General features: G+C 41.5%; 2 protein-coding genes across 2 annotated transcripts; both read left to right on the plus strand.

The window, feature by feature from the left end:
• Positions 1 to 514: 514 nt before the first annotated feature.
• Positions 515 to 12,756, plus strand: LOC119412234 (ellis-van Creveld syndrome protein). The gene is made up of 20 exons (XM_037679215.1): positions 515 to 781; positions 866 to 979; positions 3,688 to 3,774; positions 4,024 to 4,247; positions 4,338 to 4,422; positions 4,516 to 4,614; positions 4,769 to 4,897; positions 4,968 to 5,129; positions 5,223 to 5,439; positions 6,941 to 7,083; positions 7,167 to 7,265; positions 8,090 to 8,302; positions 8,417 to 8,526; positions 9,757 to 9,958; positions 10,114 to 10,338; positions 10,938 to 11,073; positions 11,312 to 11,414; positions 11,503 to 11,629; positions 11,729 to 11,825; positions 12,611 to 12,756. The coding sequence occupies exons 1-20, from the start codon at positions 569 to 571 to the stop codon at positions 12,754 to 12,756; spliced, it is 2,931 nt and encodes a 976-aa protein (XP_037535143.1). The 5' UTR covers positions 515 to 568.
• Positions 12,757 to 14,073: 1,317 nt separating this feature from the next.
• On the plus strand, positions 14,074 to 17,324 carry LOC119412235 (major intrinsically disordered Notch2-binding receptor 1-like). The gene is made up of 3 exons (XM_037679216.1): positions 14,074 to 16,065; positions 16,614 to 16,832; positions 17,026 to 17,324. The coding sequence occupies exons 1-3, from the start codon at positions 14,074 to 14,076 to the stop codon at positions 17,218 to 17,220; spliced, it is 2,406 nt and encodes an 801-aa protein (XP_037535144.1). The 3' UTR covers positions 17,221 to 17,324.
• Positions 17,325 to 20,482: the final 3,158 nt, after the last annotated feature.

Consider the following 20,482-nt stretch of genomic DNA (forward strand, 5'->3'; position numbering starts at 1 on the left):
CATATTTGCACGAATACACATCATTACAAGTTAACAAACGCAGTAATGACAGTTCGGGAAAAGTTTCCAAAAAGTTGGAAAAAACGGAAACAGTAGAAAAAACGTAAAGAAGAAATACAATATGTAATTTCCGGTTAAGTCTTTTAAAATAAAATTACAGCGATGCTCGTGTGAAATATTTAGACTCACAAGTACTTTGAATATTGTTTTTTATGAACTAAACATCTTCGTTTTATTAATAATAATTGATTAACATAAGCTCAAATGACTACATGTTGTACTATTCGATAGTAATCTTAATTTGTGATTTTATGTTGAAAGAACACTCATAAAGTTTCCGCTCTAAGTGTCTTTTTTTGTTTAGCTTGACATGTCGCAATCCTTAGTAATCGCAGTTCGCCCATTGGCTAGAAATTAAACGGGAACTGAACGGAACAAAAAGTTTCTGAGTCGCTAACTTTTCTAGCGTATGATTTCTTGTTACATAAAGATGAGGAAAATACGTACAGAACTTTATATGTGCGGAAAAGGCATTTAAGAGCATCATCCAACGCTAAGTTTATCTTTGATGCTAATTAAAGTGCTAACTGTTTTTGCAGAAATGTCAGCGGTGGAGGTGGAGGCGGACTGCGGCACGGATGTTTTGGTCAGCCTCGCCGAGTCTCTGCGTGTCTCCCCCGGGTTGCTGACCGTGGCTGCCGTGTGTGGAGGACTGTCGGGGATATTAGCCGCTTCCCTCCTCTACCTGTTCTGCATGAAGCCATTGTTGTTGACGAGACAAGTGAGCGCAGCATCATAAAATCCAAGTTCTTCACCTTAACTTAAATTGCCATTTTCTTATCGGAAAGCACGCGTTTCTTGTCAGGTTTACAATGCAAGAAGACTGCTCGAACCTGATGTTGGAGATATGGACGACAACCAAAGTGATGGTGTCTGCAACAGCAGAAAAGAGGCTGCAAGTGGGACCACGAATGTCAAAGTATTACTCTTTCTCACAGTCACTGTGAAAGTTACTGCTTTTTAACACTTGTGAACAAGGCTTCATTGTGTGGGACGCAACAAACTAAGGTTAAGATGGAAGTAAACAGTTCAGAAGTAGAAGCAGAAGTGGTTCCCCCTTTGATGTGGTCCCCCCTCGACTACTAAAGGAAGTTTTTCCTACCCTGGGTCCTTTTATCATCGCTATTCTGAATAGCAGTTTATCCTCAGGTGTGGTGCCAAAGACTTTTAAACATGCTGCTGTCCAGCCCCTCCTGAAAAAACCTAACCTTGACCCCTCAGTCATGTCCAACTTCCGGCCTGTCTCCAGACTCCCATTCACCTCTAAACTACTGGAAAAAATTGTGGAGTCTCAGTTGAAACAGTTTTTGGGGGATCACGCTATCCTAGAGTTATTCCAATCTGGCTTCAAATCTCTCCATAGCACTGAAACTGCTCTACTGAAGGTTTTTAACGACATTTTCATATCCACAGACGCAGGTGATTCTGTGCTGCTTGTCCTATTGGACCTGACATCTGCTTTTGACACCATCGACCACAAGATCCTCATTTCTAGACTGGAGCAGTGGGTGGGCATCACAGGGTCAGCCCTTAAATGGTTTGGGTCCTACCTCTCTGACAGAACCTTCTGTGTCAATATCAAAGATTTTAGTTCGGCATCGACAGCGCTCCAGTGGGGGGTACCGCAGGGGTCCATCCTCAGTCCCCTTCTCTTTTCTTTATACCTGCTGCCACTAGGTGCTATCTTCTGCAAACACAACATACCCTTTCATTTCTATGCCGATGATTGCCAAATTTACTTCCCCCTGAGGCACAGAGGCACACGCTCTATTCAGCCTCTTCTTGACTGCCTGGCTGACATTCGGGACTGGATGGCTTTAAACTTCTTAAGCTTCAATGAGAAGAAGTCTGAAGTCATGCTGTTCCATCCCAGTGGCTCACTCATGAACCATGACATTGACCTTTTCTCTCTAGCCCCGCTAGAGAAACAAAAGGTGACTAATCTGGGGGTGATAATGGACCTGTCCTTAAAACTCAACAGTCACGTAAACATGATGGTCAAATCCTGTTTTTTTCAGCTGAGACGGCTGTCTAAGCTGAAGCCTATACTCTCCAAAAAGAACCTCGAGACAGTGATCCACGCCTTCATAACATCTAGGCTTGATTACTGCAATTCACTTCTGTTTGGAATCAGTCAGTCCTCCATTGCTCGTCTACAACTGGTCCAAAATGCTGCAGCCCGATTTTTAACTGGTACAGGCTATAGAGAGCACATCACGCCAGTTTTGGCCTCCCTGCACTGGCTACCCATTCACCTTCGGATCCAATTCAAAATTCTCATGTACGTTTTTAAATCACTGAACAGTTCCGCCCCATCCTATCTCACTGATCTTCTGCAGCCATATGTCCCACCGCGCTCTCTGAGGTCAGCAGACCAGATGCTTCTCTCAGTCCCAGAAACCCGTCGTAAGCTCAGAGGTGACAGGGCTTTCTCTGTTGCAGGTCCACGACTGTGGAATGAGTTGCCACTGAGTGTCCGGCAGGCTCCCACACTCTCAGTCTTTAAGTCTCGCTTGAAGACCCACTTCTATTCTCTTGCCTTTAACACGGTGTGATTTGTTTTGGTCCGGTCTGTTCTCTACTCTGTTGGCCATTTTAGTTAGCTTCTGCTGCTATTTGTATATGTATTTCTATTTTATGTTTTCCTGTCCGCTGTGCATGTTTGTTTTCTTTTGTACAGCACTTTGGTTGGCCTTGTTGCTGTTTTAAGTGCTCTATAAATAAATTGGTATGGTATGGTATGGTAAGTATGGCTTGATGCAGATAAAGAGCTCAACAGATGTGATGTTTGTGTTAAGAGATCATAAAGACAGAAGAAGATGCACTATATGTCTTTGTGGATCTAGAGACAGCATAGACAGAGGAACTGTGGTCTGAGGAGGTTAGGTGTGCTGGAAGAGGGTGGTGCAGGACATGTACAAGGACAGCAACACAGTGGTGAGATGTGCAGTAGGAGACACAGATGGGTTCAAGATGGAGATACATCAGCCCCTTCATGTTTCTGCAGGTGATGGACAGGATGACGGACAGATGTAACTGTGAAGCTGCAAGGAGTAGAATATTGAAGCTGGACAAGTTCAATAGAGAACTTGGGGTCAGTCATTCAAAGCATCATGCAGCACACATGAGGTGAAAAAATGAAGATGGAGACGAGTGTTTGAGACAGAGGGATAGTCACATGAGTGAAACGGAGAACCGAAGATAATAATAGTTTGACTAGGAGTGGCCAAGATGGACAGGATTAAAAACGAGAACATTGGAGCGGTGATGGACAAAATTAGAGAGGCAAGGCTGAGATGGTTTAAACATGTGCAGAGAAGACACGGTGAATATTTAAACACAAGATGTTAAATATGGAGCTGCCAGGTCATAGGGAAAGAGGAAGACTACAAAGAAGGTTCATAGATGAGGTGATGGAGGATATGCAGAGGGTTGGTGTGACAGAGGAGGATGTTGAGACAGACAATCCACCGTGGTGAGCGATAAATCAAGCAGCCAGAAGAAGACGCTGTGAGGAAACTCCATGTGCAAAACGTTATAATTTAAGGCTAATGGAAAAGTATACATTTTGGGTTCTCAAAAAAAACAACTAATTGACTTCTTGCCTTTTATTTCTTGGTTGACTAGGAGAAGAAGCAGACACCCATAAACAGTGATGTGGCTGCATTTGCATCCCGAGCCAAGGTGGTTTACCCCATCAACCAGAAGTACAGAGTAGGTCCACCACATTTCACCCGTTACTTCACCATTTAACAGACTTATTCTGAAGCTGCTTACGTTTTATTTAATTGAAGCAATGTCACATTTTCTCTGTATATATTTTTTTATTTGCACAATTAACAATACATTTAATTGACAGAAAATTTGACAAATGCCAAGTTTAAAACCAGATAAAAACATGTTTTTTCTGTATACTGGATGTTTGTTTAGATTCTGATGCTAAGTTTTTTTTGCTTCTTTTAGCCTTTAGCAGATGGTGCATCTAACCCATCACTTCATGCGCACTCAAAGCTTCCAGCAGTTTCTAACGAGGAGTCATCATCCTCCGCTGATGAAGAGTGTCCCACTCAAGAGCAGGACAACAGTGGCAGCAGCCAGTTTATCTCCTCAGTGATGGTCCCCAAGAGTCTGCAGAACCAGAGTTTCACCAGAGTCTCCCACTACCCCCACACACTGACACAAATAAGGTAAGAATGTGGATACTGTGTTCAGAGCTTGACCCAGACCTCATAACCTTCTGATATCTAATGGATCTAATCTTTGTGTTGCCTCCACAGCTTTCAAGGAAGAGTCAGTCTTTACTGTTTGGCCCTGCAGGAACTGCAACACCACAGCTCCCAGCTGGAGGAAGAAAAATATCTGGTGAGCTTTTACTCTTTGTCTGTACTCGTACTGTATGTCATGAACAGTTCATCCAAAACCTCTTACTGTCTTTTGTTTGACTGCTCATTTTAGATCTTTCTACGAATGGTGAAAACGATATTCAGCGGTCGTTTTCCAAAAGATAAAAATGATGCAGACTTCACCAAGAACATCGTTCAGAAGCAAGAACAGGTAGAGACAAATGGCTGGTGTTTAACCAGCACTAACAAGTGCACAAAAATACATTCTTCAAATATTTGTTTTAATGCTTTTGGCATTTTTTTTAACACAGAAACACAAATTTTGGCATTTTGAACTTAACATTTTTTTTTGTCATTTGTTCAAGGAACTGGACAAATTGAGGAAACAGCTGTTAATCAATCAAACCCATAATGAGACGAGTCCTGATGCTTCCTGCTCGCTGGAAGACATCGAGAGATTTCAGAAAGATCACTTTGAACGCAGCCTTCAAACAGTAAACAGAAAGCATATACAGTAATTAATCAAGGATTATTATTATTTACTAAAGACAAGTCTTTTTACAGTCCAAAAGTTTCGCCAGACAAGTAGAAGATTTGTGTCAGCTTCTACTGAAGAGGAGCAGTGTTTTCTCTCCAGATGATGCCCAGAATGTCATTTCTTCCCTCACTCAGACACTTCTGCTTGTTGAAAACCACTTGATGAACTTACAGCAGGCTGACCTGAAGGTACAGGAACTCTGTTTTATTATCCTTCTTGAATCAGATTAGCGACTGAACAGGTGAGACTACAAATATTCATGCTTTTATGCCATGTCTTAGAGGACGCTGGAGAAGTTGTTGTGGTGGGAGGAGATGACGGCGCTTGCGCACACCCAGCCTGCCTTGCTCAGGTGGGAAGTGAATCTGAGGCAGAGTTTGATCGCCACAACGCTGGAACAGCTGACAAGCGACAATATCTTGAAATTTAGCCACATGGAAAAGATACTTTCAGAGATCCAGGTCGGTCTAAGTGAAGGCCTTCAACAAAGCACTGAGGGTAAGATGCACAAAGTAAAAATAGTCTGGTCTGAATCTAACAAATATACATCATAGTAGTGGCTATGTGGCTTAAGGAAAAAATAAAATAAAAGGTAAAACAAGCAACATTCCCAAAAAACTGAGATGAGTCCAACTTTATATTTGATGTTATTCAGCAGCTTTCTAACATCAAATATCAGTGGTTAACATTCAACCTACTTTTAAAGCTTTAAGGACATATATTCATAAAATAGGCCAGGTGCATTTAGGACAAAATAATGTCATGTTATATAATAACAACCAGACTCTTGTGCAACCTTTCTGAATGAGCACTGTCTTGCTTGCCTAATGGGTTATCAAAGAAATACATGCTTAAAAATAAGCTGTCCATACAGCATATAGATGAGAAACTGTTCATTTTAATCCTTAAGTCATATGTATGTCTGCACTGACCTAATTTTGATTGTACAAGATTAATCTTTGACGAATGTGGGTGGGATCATTAGACTGAAAATGGATGGAGATAGGACATTTAGGAAGTCAATAATAAAATATACTGTCCGACTACTTTAACATTTATTGCAAGAAATACGTATTTATCCGTATTTTCCACCGTACACGTCGCACCGTCCTATAAGTCGCATCAGTCCAAATATGTCCCATAAAGTGGAAAAATCCATAAATGCTTCGCTTCGCCGTATACGTCGCATGTATTATGCGTCACCGCTGACATATCACGTTGGTTACGCATCATTGCTGACAACCCCGAAATGTGGACCGGTGTTGTGCCAAGAATCAATTAGCTGACAAATGGCGACTGCGGTATCGTGCACGGGAGGACTTTAACAACATTAACGATTTAAAACAATTATTTGTTTGCTCAAAATTATAGTAAAGGTGTGTCTCAGTCTAACTTTTCCTTAATAAATGCACTTTAATGGTCAAATCAGCTGCATTTCAAAAGCCGATACACGGAAGTAGGAACGTGCACGGGAGGGCTCGCTGTGCATTTCTTCGAAATTTAACAAGATAACCACCTAAAAACAATTATTTGTTTGCTCGACTTTATAGTAAAGGTGTGTCTCAGTTGAACTTTTACTTAATAAATGCACTTCAATAGTCAAATTAACTGCATTTCGCCGGGGTGGTGCAGCGAAATGAAGCTGATTTAACGGTTGCTCCAGGCGAGCTGGGCAAAGGTGTCAGTTTATGGCAAGACAATTGTGTCATTAATAGCCTCTTTTACCTATTACATGGCACAACGGCATGCCATACTGCTCGAGTGCCACCTAGTGGTTGAAAATGGTAGTGTTCAATATAGTCAGTCCGAATGAATGAAAACAGTCATCTCTCAGCCAAACATTGGTTTATAAATATGGGGAAAAATCCATAAATACGTTGCTTCGGCATATATGTCGCAGGGCGATTTATAGGTTGAAAAATATAGTACTACATTTACATTAGTTTAACAAACTGTTTTTGTCATCAGCATCTTGAAAACCCTTCATGTTGTGTTACAGAGTGTGTGAGAAAGATGAAGGAGCTGGTGAATGAGAAGTGCAGCAAAAAGGAGTCTAAGAAGAAGAAGCTCCAGAGGAGCCAGATAAATAAGAAGAGTCGAGCTCTGGATTCTTGCTCTGGTGACCTGCAGGAGCTCACCGCAGTCAGAACACTTTACTTCCCTTCAGTTTATTGATCTGAAATGACTTTTATTATTGTATCAGTCAAAGGTAACTCTTCTCTTAGGTTTACCAGGAGCTGTTGATGAAACACAGAAAGCAGATTTCAGATTTGGAGCTGCAGCAGGACAACAAAGTGGCCGAGGCCGTCTGTGACCTTTGGAAGGTAAGAAGTAAAATTCTCAGTTGTTTATTTTTGCACAGTGATGTGCTGTTGGAGGTTTATTTAGTTATTTCAGCTGTTTTCAGAATAATCAAACGTGTGTTATCCATAAAAATACTTTAAAAAAATTACAGGTAAAAACAAAAAGTACAATAATTCAGATATCATGCAGGATAATGACAACTAAACAAACAATAAACCACCTCACTCTTGTTGATGACTTGTTTTAACATTTTTTAAACCCGTGCTAAGGTTTTTAAGTTTACAGGGTTCACCCATAAGTTGTCGGTACCGAGGCTTGATCTGTGGGTCAGTTTAATATTTAATATGATAAATATCAGTCAGATCAGGTAAACGAGAAGCAAAGCAAGATGACTAATTGATAGAAACATTAAAGGCCATAGCATACCTTTAACTTTCATTTCCCCCTCTCCATGCTTTGCACCCTTCTCTGCACAAATGTATAGTTTGCAAGATAAACCAGATGGAATAAGGTAAAAAACAACAACAACAAAGAAACAACATTACCTGCAGAGTAATTGAATTCTTAGCAACTGTTTTGTGAATCACATATTTATTCAAAAAATATGCCTGCGCAAATTTAGACTGTTTATGCAAAAATACGAAAGCGTATTTAGATAAATTTAATAGCCAGAACAATTATAAAAAAAGATCATGTTAAGAAGGTTTGTCAGCGCATATTTTCAATAGTGATGCAGGGCATCTTGGCTTTCATAAAGTGTTTGGGTCAGATATTTTACCAACACTGACCCATGCACTACTGTAGAGCACGTACTTCATTCTGATGTGATGTTCTGTGTCTCCAGAAACTTTGTGGAAGTTGGTCGAAGAGGCTCGGTGAGATAGCCAAGGAGATCTTTCTCAGCACCGTTCCTGCTCTGACCAGTCTCACTGCTGAACGCTGTGAGGACCTGTGGCTGGATGTGGAGCAGGAGCTGGCTGCTCAGCTGCAGCAGGCGGAGTGCACCACCAAGCAGCAGCTGGAGGACATCAGGGCTGCGTTAAATAAAGATGGGCAGGTAAGGTCTTTAGCTGTGCATAGCAGCTGGATTCTTATTAAACACGTCTAAATCCATGATCGTACTCAAACTAAATGCTCTTCGTTGTTTCAAACTGAGCTTCTCGTTCTGTAGGTGTGGGTAGAGGAGATGGTGCTGGTGCAGGCCTGTTTGAAACATTTAGGTGAACAACAGATGAAGATCCTTCGAGCCATGGTGGCCAGACAAAGTTACACACTCAACAGGTGACGTTAGAAAGATCTGTCAATCATGACATGGATTAAAGTTCTTCATCGCCTCGATGGATTTCCATCATCCGTAAAAATGAGAAGGGGGGAAAAGCGTATGTTTGGTTGTGGTTCTGGTAAAGCCATCTAATCCAGTGATGATACAGGGATTAAACTGACTCCGCTTTCAACCAATAAGTAGAACCGGAGCCGCAGTTTGAGCCAATCAGAGCAGAGCAGGTGTCCTGCTGTCTGCTTCACTGTGAGCCCGGGTGTGAGCAGCTGGGAGAAACTGCAGGTGAAAGCTCACCTCCACGTAGGACACCCCACTACCCTAACAGAACCGCCCGCCCCCGTGAAGGTGATGACATAATAAATTATTAAGCGTCTACATATTAAACGTGTTCGCATGTGACCAATTCACTGCGGCCGGGGGAAATACCAGAAGTGATGCACCATCACCCCCAACCCCTCTTCCTGCTCCGTGCCCCGACCTCCCCGGGACATTTGTATCTAAAATCTAACTTTGTATTAAACGTTCATGTGTCTGGAGCATCATCATCATTATACAGACCTGCCAAACCTGCGCTTGAGACCAAACTCCAGCTCAGAGAGCGAGACGTGCACTGCCGCAGGAGTGTGCTCGGTCTGTTGAGCCTCTCTCACGGTGAGAGAGGCTGTTTGGGCTGCTGTAGTTTTTAAAAATAAATATTAACGCTAAGTGGTGAATATTTATGCCCCGGGTTATAGCAGAGATGTTGGTCTAGATTTTAATTTAATTTTTTCCCCAAAACTCACAAAAGTTCTCTCTGAGAGTCAGTTTCAGGTGCTTGCAGTTTATCATAAATATATATAAAAAATTATAATTTCTACATGGCGTTAAAGCATCATCGAGGTGTTGTGGCTGTTTGGTAGATTATATTTAGAATCACACTGAGCGGGAACTGTAATGTGATAAATGCAATTCAATAAATGATCAGTAATGAAAAATAAATAATATTAAATAAATACACGAGCTGAAATCCTGTAAATATAATACCTTTGAATGAAATAATTATTCCAAGGGTGTAGAGCAACTTTCAGTCAAAACATTTTCTTTCTGCTTTAATCCCTGTGTTCAGCCACTTTAGAATAGCAGCAGATTTCTTCCAGCTGTTTTCTCTTTGGCTGTGTTCCCTTCTACAGTTTCCACATCAGTCTTCCCGAGTCGTTTTAGTAGAAAATAATGGAGTGCAATCTGTTTCTCAGTCAAACAGGGAAGCTGTTGGAAAGGAAACACGAGCATCTTCTGGTGCAGGTGCAGAAGTCGTTTGTGGTCAGGCACTTCTGTCTGCACATGCTGAAGGAGATGAGGCTGTCCAAGCTGAAGACACTCTCTCAGACTGATTTCAGAGCTCTGCTAATGGAAGACACTCCTAAAAGCCAGGCCGGTGCCAATTCAGCTCTCAAGGTGGGGGGAAGTATTTGTATACTGAAATATAATAGTTTGTGTCGAATCTGAGAACCTATCGATCACAATTGCTTCTGACATCTTTTAAGTATCAGCTCTTGCAAGGCACGCCTCTGAGGGTATCGCATCTCAACACTTCCTCTGTTTTCAAGCAGAGCAGCAGTGCCAGCCTGGCAGAGCGACAGCTGGGCCCAGGGAGCCAGCTGCTGGGAAACAACCTGCAGCAGGAGTTCCTGTCTGAGCTGGAAACGGCTACGGAGCTTCTTCAGAGCCATGCACAGCTGGTGCTGGGCAATGCCCTCAGCCACGCCATCCAACACAAGATGACGGCCACGCCCACACAGTCACACACCTCCCCTAAACAAGATGTTGGCATGATCGTAAGGGCTTGTTTAATGGCATAGTTTGTGCATTTAAATGTGTGGTTCTGTGGGAAAGTTATAAACAGTTATTATCTTACCTGTTGTAGATAGTCGTTGAAATAAAAGCACACAGAGTGTAACTCTGATTAATGAGCTAACAGCTCGTCTGACGAGGCCAAGCTGAGCGGAGTGCTGCGGTCTTAAAATGACTCCATTGTCCAACATTTTACATTGATTCTTGAAAGTTATTTTCTAAACTTTTACATCATAGTAAATGTTGCGTTACGTTGTTATTTAAATTGATTTGTATCATTATTTACCAGGACAAATAGCAGCTGCATATAGTTGTTGCATTTCTGATGCAGCAGGGCCACTTCTTGCAGGACTTTCATGTTTTTGTTGAAATAACCGGGTTGTGCAAAACTGGCAGTAGTGTAAAGGTTTATAAAATAGTGAAAGCATGAACTGCTCGAAAACTTTTAACAATTTGAGTTTTAAGAAACGCACTTTGTGTCAAGGGCTTGTTTGTCCTGTCAGTAAAAATATGTACAGTATATATTTTTTTGTTTGTTTGTTGAGCACGATGCAGAATTTTTCTGTTTCTCCCACTGTTTTAGCTCCACCTGACAGAGGCTGCAGCAGAGAGCGTTTACGTGACCAAAGATTCTCTTACAGCACTGGTTGGAAGCTACTATTCCCATCTTCAAGACATAGCCAGTAAACTGGAGCAGGATCTGTCAAATATAAATCAGGGTAAGATGACTGTCTAAAACCTGAGTTTAGTTTCTGTTTTCTGTCTCTACAAATGCTGTTAGTACCTGGAGTCAAGTGTTTTATTATGCATCCTGAATGAATTTGTCTCGTATTTATGTCTTTGTAGTTTGTCAAGTACATATTCTGTTGCTTTAATATACCAATATAGACAATAAAAGTAATTATTTATGTCACAGAGATTGTTTGAGTTAAGTTTACCGTTGTGAACTTTTATCAGAGACCAGTGAGAGGTACGACTGCAGCAGTCAGCTGAGCAAAACCTTGATGAGAGAGCTTGAGAACTGGGGCAGGAAACCTGCTTCTGCTGAGTTTCAACAAAGGTCTGATGACAGTAATAGTACTTTTAGGTGGAGTATTTTCATCAAACAAGAGTGCCTCATAGATCGTTCTTGTTTTTGTACATGTTAGGGTTGAACAAAATAAAAAGAAGGTGCTGAAGCAGATTGATTTGGATCAGGTGCTCATGAACGAGGAGCTGAGGAGGAGAAAAGTAGCTCTTGATCAAACAGTGGAGAGGATCAAAACAGAATTAATGGTTGGTATTCTGCTCTGCTCCACTTGTTGACAGATAAATTAATATGTTCAAGATGCAACACGTATTTTTCCTTGAGCGCTTTGCTGCTGTGTCCATTAGGAGGCGGAAGAAAGCTTCATAACGGAGCTGGCAGCTTTGGCCCACGTCTCTGTCCACAGTCCAGATATCAAACCAAGTGATGAAGAGGACCATGTTGGTAAGCAAGTTTACTGAGCAAAAAGAAAATGCAACAAATTGATCATGTCTTGTAGAAATATAGTGACATCAAAACATTTTTGTTAGCGATATTCAGAAATAAACAATGCTTTTAGTAATTTTCTAAATACAGATTGAAAGTGATGAAACATAGCTCTGTTTTGAGAGTATTTACAACCACAGCATGATCAGAGTTAAAAAATACAGCTGTTTAGCCAGTAAATTTTTTAATTTAAGTTGATAATTTGGTAAAATAATTGGCAACTTTAAAAAAAAATGTTTTAGTAGAGATCTAATCTGACTTGTTCTTAAATCTTCACTTAAAGCGTTGTCGCTTCTGTTTGTCTCTTAAAATTATTTGTGGATGAAAGAATTGCTTTGTCAAGATGTTAATACGTTTTTTTTATATATAATATATAACAAAATATAATTTATTTTTCACTCTTTGGTACTTTATTTTGTACTTTTATTGCATGCTGTAGTATTTCTTGTTATGTTAGCGAGTAGAAATGGTTCTCATCCTGAACATTTCATTGCATTGTTGACCTTGTGTTAACCTGCGTATGACAAACAAATTTATAAGAAAAATTCTGCAACCACCACTGTTGTCTTCAGTGAACATTCATTTCCCAACTCTCACCACCCAGGATTAAACAAACGGTTTACCTGCCTCTATTATTTAAGTTCATGATGACTTAGCTCTTTGTTCTTAACGCATTTGAGTCTAAAACCTGAACTGTTTATGTCACATGTTCTCGTAACTTATCATGTGTTGCACTTTGACAGGTGAGCGGAGCCCTCCAACACTGGACTTGCTAGCCTTGAACCCAGCACTAGATCCAGCCTTGAATCCATCTCTGACTCCATCTTTTGTAACGCCAAAAGTGAAATCAAAACCAAAGAAGAAAGAGCGAGAGCCTCATCTCAGCTGAACTCTTTATAAATAAAATTAATGTTAAAAAAATAACTTTTTTTTTACCACTTTTTGTAAAGCAAATGAACCATTTTGTCCTGTGTTCTCCATTTGTCTAAATGTACCGTAATAATTTTATGCATCGAAAACTTATAAAGCTGTGTGATCTTTTGTGCAAGTGTTGTTCGTTCTTTTCAACTAGCTAATAAAACTGCAACACAGCAGTGCTGACAGTAATGCATTACTGACCGTACTCACCCGTACCGTGGCTCATTCACTGCATTGATTCCTGAGTGCAGAGGATGATGGATGCCCTCCTCTCAGCGAGTTGTTAGATGAATTAGAGATGTCCTTCCTGATTGTAGCAGAGTGCTGCTACTCAGCGATGAAAGCCTCGCCCTTTTTCTTGCTCTAATGGGGTTTTAAGTACACCCCATTTATGAATGATAATGTAGAGTAATGGTGAAAAGTCTGGGAGTCTGGCAGACAGCTCTGTGCAACATTCAAGCGGGAAATTTAGCCCGGACCGTTGGGTTTCCTGTCAGGGGTGGACATTTTATGTTTGTCAATTAAAAAACATCAATTTTTAATCTGCCCTTTAATTGTGTGCTTACCTTGGAGCCATAACTGTTTCAGACACACAAACATGTCAGGGTGACCTGCCAACAGTGTGTGTGTGTGCATACTATCAGAAATGCGGTCTTGCTATCGACTTTGCGAGTGCCGTTGCAGCTGATCTGTGATGAAGGGAAACCATTTGGATGTATTTTGAGATCCCTCAGGGACCTGCAGTGACTTGTGGGAAGATGACCTGGTTTCTAATTTTTTCCTCTCCTGCCTGGGTTCTGGGCTAGTTGCTTTTGTTAAACAGAGATGCCTGAAAGGAGTGCGAGATGAGACAACCGGTAGTCTTTTTCTGGAATATGGACTTGTTTACATCATAAATGAGGATTTTCATAATGGACACAGGTGTGGCTTTAATGCTTTCCAATAGATTCAGGTAAGATGAGAGATGGAAAACATCTGTTGTTTCAGCGTAATAATCTAATGCTTAGCACCAGTGCATTTGCATGTGAGTCTTGCTATAGTCATAACTGGAACATAAAAACTGATCATCATGTACTTTTTTATGTAGACTAATGATTATATTTTTACCCTCATCAAAACGCATGCAACAATCAAAGTTGTCAAAAAACATTTAGTCACTTTTGTGCCAATAGCAGGCAGATGAGTGCAGTAAAGATGCCCTGAGCAAGACTATATGTGTGCAGTGTGACAGTGGATCAGATGACTGGTTAACAGGTTTTTTTATGTTATTTTTGATAGGTGAGCAACAATGGCTAACCTGCAGCAGGAATACCCTGGAGTCCTTCTGGTCATTCTGGAGGAACTGGCCCATATGCGCCAGTGGTTAACTTTCCAGGACCTTTGTCGTATGGTCAGCACCCGCTTCGACCTAGACCATCTTATCGAGCTCAGGAGTTTGCTGTTTGCAGCTGCCAGCAGGGATCCCTGTTTTCCTGCTACCTTATTCAGGGATCGGGTCTCCACCAGAGGCCAGGGGCTTTCACCCATAGGGGTCGCTGCAGACATAGTAACTATCTTCAGTCTTATTCAGATGACGGGTGGGGTTTCTGATGACCGTGCAATGGGAACCCAGACAGTCCTGCCTGTTGACCAGTCCCCCGGCCCCATTCTGCCTGGGATCCACCCCCTGAACATTTCTGGTCGAGAGCGAGCACGTGCCAACTCTGACTCCAGTGGAAGGTCTATCGACCAGCACTTGCTTTTTCCTAAATCAAATTACTCAACTCGCAAGAGAGCAAGTCTTCCCCCAGATCCCATTTCATTTGTGCCCTCCCCTCCTGTCAGGACAAGAGCTGTGTCTTTTGACTTACCTCACACTACACACTCATACTCCATTAGTCCAAACCTTGATGAGGTTATGAAAAATATCTACCTGCCATTGGAGACAGACAGTGAGTCTAGTGGAGATTCTGCTACAATGGAGGTGTTTGAAGCTGAACCAGGATCAGCAGTTGATCAGAAGAGAAATGTTTTTAAGAAGGACTTCCATAACCAGCCACCTCTAATACCACAGGTGACTGTCAGCAGTGAGTCTCCTAGTCCCAAAACAGGGCATATTGGCTTCGACAATCGCAGCTTTGAAGTAATCCCCAATCCTTATCCATCGCCTACAGCAATTCACCTCTCACCAGAGCAGCGGGTTAAAGCTAAACACGAGAGCATCGATGATCTGCAAGACTCAACTTATTTTGGGCCAGGCTCAGTCCCGGATCCTTCTCCACGGCACCTTCGACCACCCAGGGCAAAAAGACCCCTCTGGAACAATAAGAGTCACAGTCTAGAGGACCGGATATGTGTGGACAGCATTGATATGGGGATAGAATCCCAAACAGGACAACTTCCAAGGCAATCTACCCCCGCTATCAGCAGTTTGGGGGGAGAGAGTGCAGATTGTGGAACTCCAAATGGACGTGAAAGAAGGAAGGCTCAAGGAACACAAACTGACCCACCAGACCACCGGAGACTTCGTAGCCTGGTTCACGCTGATCGCTTCTCCTTCATGACCTCATTAGACGACCCTGAGTTTTGTGAGGATGACATCAGTGCAATATTTCATTTCTTAGATGATATAAGCATGTGTGGATCTACGGGAGTTCTGCACCCCATCGACGGTAACCTTAGCCAGGACACTCCTGAGGCTCGACGTGGTCGCCTGGGTCAACTCCAAAGACTCTTTCATTCCCTGGAAAGCAGTGATGATGGGCTAAAAGCCAGTGTCTGTAAGCTGTTGCTTCGTATGAGTCAGATAGAAAGACAACTAGAGTCACTGAATGATGTGAAGGCTGAGATTTCTCAGGTACTCTCTGCTTTGCAGCGACTGGACGAAAAGATCCAGCAACCCATTGTTGATGGTGGACAGGGCACTGGTGGCAGATGGCTTGAGCCTCTCAGTGGTGTCTCCTCTTTTATGAGCCACCCTATAACTCCCTCTGATTCATCAGAACCTCAGCCTCTGTCTGCAACTGGACACTTGTTTCCTGGGACAAGCACAAGTAGTCTGGACTGGAGCCGATGGAACACCACTGGAGATCAGACGGAAACCAGCAAAGGTCAGGTAGACTCCAAAGGAGCAAAAGAAGGAAATAAGGATGCATCATCTCATCGAGCCTCCAAAACACAGCTTGAAGAAAAAAATCTGTCTGACACCAAAAAGATAAATAACTCTAACTCTGCAAGAGACTGGACTGTGGCATTCTCCAAAAGTAAGGATGGGAAAGCATCACAAAGGAAAATTGTACAGGTAGACAACTTTTACATTCTACATCTTGTGCACATTTTTTTACACTTTACTTTATATAGTTTCTACATGTAATTGTTTAATGAGAGGTGAGTGACTAAATCACCAAACAATAAATAATTCTGAAGGCAATGATACAGTTGATATGAAGTGTATATTAGGTAGCAAGGTCTAGCCGCAGTATATAAATGGTAAATGGACTGTATTTGTATAGCTCCTTTCTATCTTATCAAGATACTCAAAGCGCTTTACACTACAACCTGTGTCTTCATGTACCCATTCATACAGCACTCTAATAGATCTGCACAAAGACTAATCAGTGCTTTAGATCACATTCCTACAGTGATGGGACACATCGGAGGCAATGAGGGGTTCAGTGTCTTGCCCATTCGGCATGTGACTGCTGGTGGAATCAAACCTCCTCATCTCTTGCATTGGAGGACTACTGCTCTATCCACTCAGCCACAGCCGCCCCAGATGTAAATCATGTTTCAGTAAAAACATTGTGAGCAGTTCACCTAAAATCTGTGTTTGGTCCATTCATATTCTAGGCAGATCAAACAGACAGTACCACTAACCTACTCTCCCAGAAACCAGCCAGTATGATGGAACAAGTGTTAAACTCTTCACTGTTTCGACACAAAGACAACAGTCTGACAGGGGATCTTGGCTCTGGGAAGGCCCTTGACCCCAGACTGGCTGAGAGAAGAGGGAGACCCATATGGACCGTAGACGACAGGGAGGCACGAATCTCCCCTTTGGACTTACAGGTGAGACATGTAGACTTTTGAAGAACTGAAGTAGTGAGAAGAATCTTGTAAAGTTCTGTTGCTGTATAGTCTCAATATGAACAAGAAATGCATTCTGTTTTCTAACAAAGGTACTACTGAAATAGTTTTACAATTTAAAAATGCATTCATAGCTCATCTCCTTTACAAATTCATATGTAATTCTGTTCCTCAGGGTCAGGAGTCTCTGAACCCCAACAACACAGAGTTCTGGATGGACGACATTTACACTCCGGGCTACGACGCCCTTCTAAGGAGAAAAGAGGCTAACCGTCGTCGACTCAAGATCTGCAAACTGCTTGCACTTGTTGCCACTGCAGTGGCAATCATCCTCATTATTGTCATTCCCATTTGCACGATACATTCATGAATATGCACAGGGGGAAAAAAATCACTTAAAAGATACCAAACTTTTGCACTCATTTTAATTGTTTAGGTGTATTTATCAGCAGCTATTTGTTGTATCTTGTAAATAGCACGAGGACCAATTCAGGATAACAATTCAGGATAGGCTGTAACACTTTAAAGCTAGGCTGGTGATCAGTTCATACGTCTTACATTTCTCAGCATGATTTGTTAAAAGCTTTTACACCAGAAAAGCAGAATTTAGACCCTCAGTTGTGTGAATTATTTTCATGGTATTTCTTCCTCATTTTATCTTATTTATTTGATGATTTGTGTTCTTAATAGTTCAAGTTTGTGCAAAAGAAAGTTAATAATCGTGATGATTTTAGTGTCTAATTTTTTCCTGACAGCATTTGCTGAAAGTGATACTGAGCCAGTTCAAAAGTGTCAATGTCTTCCCATATTCATATTTTGCACTGCCTGACTTGTTCTTGCTATTCCCTTAGGAACAAAACAGAGCTAATTTACCTTTTATGTCACATAAATGTTTATTGTGTTAGCACAAATGCAAGTCTGTTACAGTATTGGATTGTACGGAGGTGGGGGACATTATTTTCTTGGAGCTGCAGTGTTCTTGTGTTCTTGCACTTCCTTTAAGTAAAACACATATACTGTTAACAAGCTAGAATTAATAAAATATTTTTCATACAGTTCTCTCCCTGTTTTTTTTTTTCCAACAGGAAGACAGAATCTTCCCCGTCCACTTGCACATGTGTTTTATTTGTGGTGCAAAGTGTTTACCAAGTGTCAAGTTTCAGCAGTGAAAGATTGTTGTTAATGGTAATGCTTTCGATGTGAAGAAAAGAAGAAGCCTCTTCCGGTAAACACTCACTGAGTGGGTGATTCCACTTTTAATTCAATTGATAGGAACATTAGTGTATGCCCAATATCTTTAGACAGTATTCAAATGCTTAAAGCTTCGCCGCATTCCTGCAGATTCACTCAGCTCCACTGGAGTCATCTGATATCCATTAACTTAACCAGTGACACTCCACGTTGCACAAGCATCCTTAAAAGCTGCAGTTGACTTTTGAAGCCAAAATGCAAAGCGACAAAACAAAGTTTGTGCACTTGTACAATAGAAGTAATTAGATGAAGCTGATTAATACCAAATACTTCCCTTACAAGCTTTACATAACTCAGTTTTCATGAGACTGAGTTTTGGCGTTTGACAAAGCAATACAAAAGAAATATGAACATTCACAACATTCTGTAAATGCAACTTTCAGGGAAGAAATTATGCTAAAAGTTGAACACGCTAAAGTGCATAGACAATGTGATGAGTAGGGGAAAAAAGTGCATCAGTAAGATAGACTGTTTTCTCAAATCTTCATGACTTCACTTTGCCTCGTGTACACAGATAAGCACAGGATGTGAGATGGGTGTGTTCTGCTTCTGTCTCTACTCCCCAGTAGCTGCACTCTGCCAAGCGGTACCCCTGGGGGCGTTTATGGATCCATTACCTCTCCAATGGTTCCACCGAGGAAGCTAGACCCCGGAGTAAGCACAATCTGCAGGTGCTTTCTCTCAAACTTCACTGCATCAGAGCAGTGGTTCTCAAACTTTTTGCAAGTACCCCCTCGCAGAACACTAAGCTCTTTAAGTACTGTACCACCATTTTGACAAGCATTAAAGGCTTTTAGGCTTGTACTGAAATGTTTCTAACAGACTGAGTATCTGACATTAAGAGAAATGACATATCCAGAGACAAGCAATACATTTCAACTAGCTTTCCTATCCTACCTTTAAGCCTTCAACAAACCCAAATGGCTGAAGGATGCACGTCGAGGCCTGATCAACCTCATCTGGACCTTCTTTAGATGAGGGTGTAAAGTAATGGTCAAAACACCTGTAGAACTTCAGGTCTACATCTAAGGGTGTGTCTCAAAATTTTAACAACAAGCCATAAGTGCTTTGATCGCCTAATAAACATAATAATTTTCACATTTTAAGTCCTGGCCTTTCGTACAGTAATGGATGGACATGGGCACCAGTGACCCCCGCGACCCGAAAAGGAAGAAGCGGGTAAAAGATAATGGATGGATGGAAATTCTCTTGCAGATTTACACCTTTTATTGGACTCACATCCTACAGAGACATCACTGGCAAAGCTGAGGCAGGCTCTACCTCATATGTGTCAAACTCAAGGCCCGGGGGCCAAATGTGGCCCTTGTTGACATCTTAACTGGCCCCCAAGATGTTATTTTAAATGTAAAATACTTTTACCACTTTATTTTTTCAGTAATCTTTGATTATGGTGTCAAAAGTGCAACAGAGAACATCAAATAAGACCAATCAAACTCTTGTTGAGGAACCTGTGACCAAGAAAAGATGTTAGGTATTTAACTTGAGTTAATGTAGATTCTGAAACCGGCCCTTAGTTTGAAAAAAGTTGTAATTTTGGCCCCATTTTGTAAGTGAGTTTGACACCCCTGCTCTAGCTCATCAGTTAACCATCGTCCACTCCAGTTTCTATATGAAGACATGAAATATTATTTATTGTACTTTTGTTTCAAGTAGTTTCCCTGTGACACAAGGATTATAATTTGCTTGAACACCTCAGCTTTATGAGTATTGCTGTTGCAGTTTATGAGCGTTAACTTTGTATTTAACTTATTAATATTTGATTTATTCAAGTATTAATAAGTTAAATATGTACTTACTGGCACTTGACTTCTTTCGGGTGTGGTTCTGAATGATGGCGCAGAGGTTAGAGAAGGTGAGCCTGTGATCGGAAGGTTCGACTCCCTGTAGTAAAAACATCAAAAATGTGGTTGAGAAAGGTACCACAGCTGCCTCCACCCTCATTTGTCCCACTCTGGGCCCTTCAGCAAGGCCCTTAACCCCCACCAGCTGCTCCCCGGGCGCAGATGGTGCTTCCCTCGGTGTGGAGCAGAGGGCTGTGGTAGCTCGGTGGTCTGTGTGGTTGAATCAAAACAGGCCTCCGGTGTAAAAACAATTGCCATGTTTTTGTGCATGTTAGTTCACTGTGGCAACCTCTGAATATGGGAGCAGCTGAAAGAAGAAGAAGAATACTTGATTTCTTCTGAGTACCACTATGGATCCTGAGGATCCTATCACCAGTAGTACATGTATTCAAGGATTCAAGGTTCTTTATTTGTCATTTGTGGAATGAAATTGTGTACACAGGGTCCCAGTTATGTAGTGAGTCACGTGAGGTACGTGTCACTTGTTGTATGACAAATATATGAATTATATATGCATAC

The sequence above is a fragment of the Nematolebias whitei genome, chromosome 7 (genome assembly GCF_014905685.2).
Source record: "Nematolebias whitei isolate Nwh7 chromosome 7, NemWhi1, whole genome shotgun sequence".
In the NCBI taxonomy this organism is placed as follows: domain Eukaryota; kingdom Metazoa; phylum Chordata; class Actinopteri; order Cyprinodontiformes; family Rivulidae; genus Nematolebias; species Nematolebias whitei.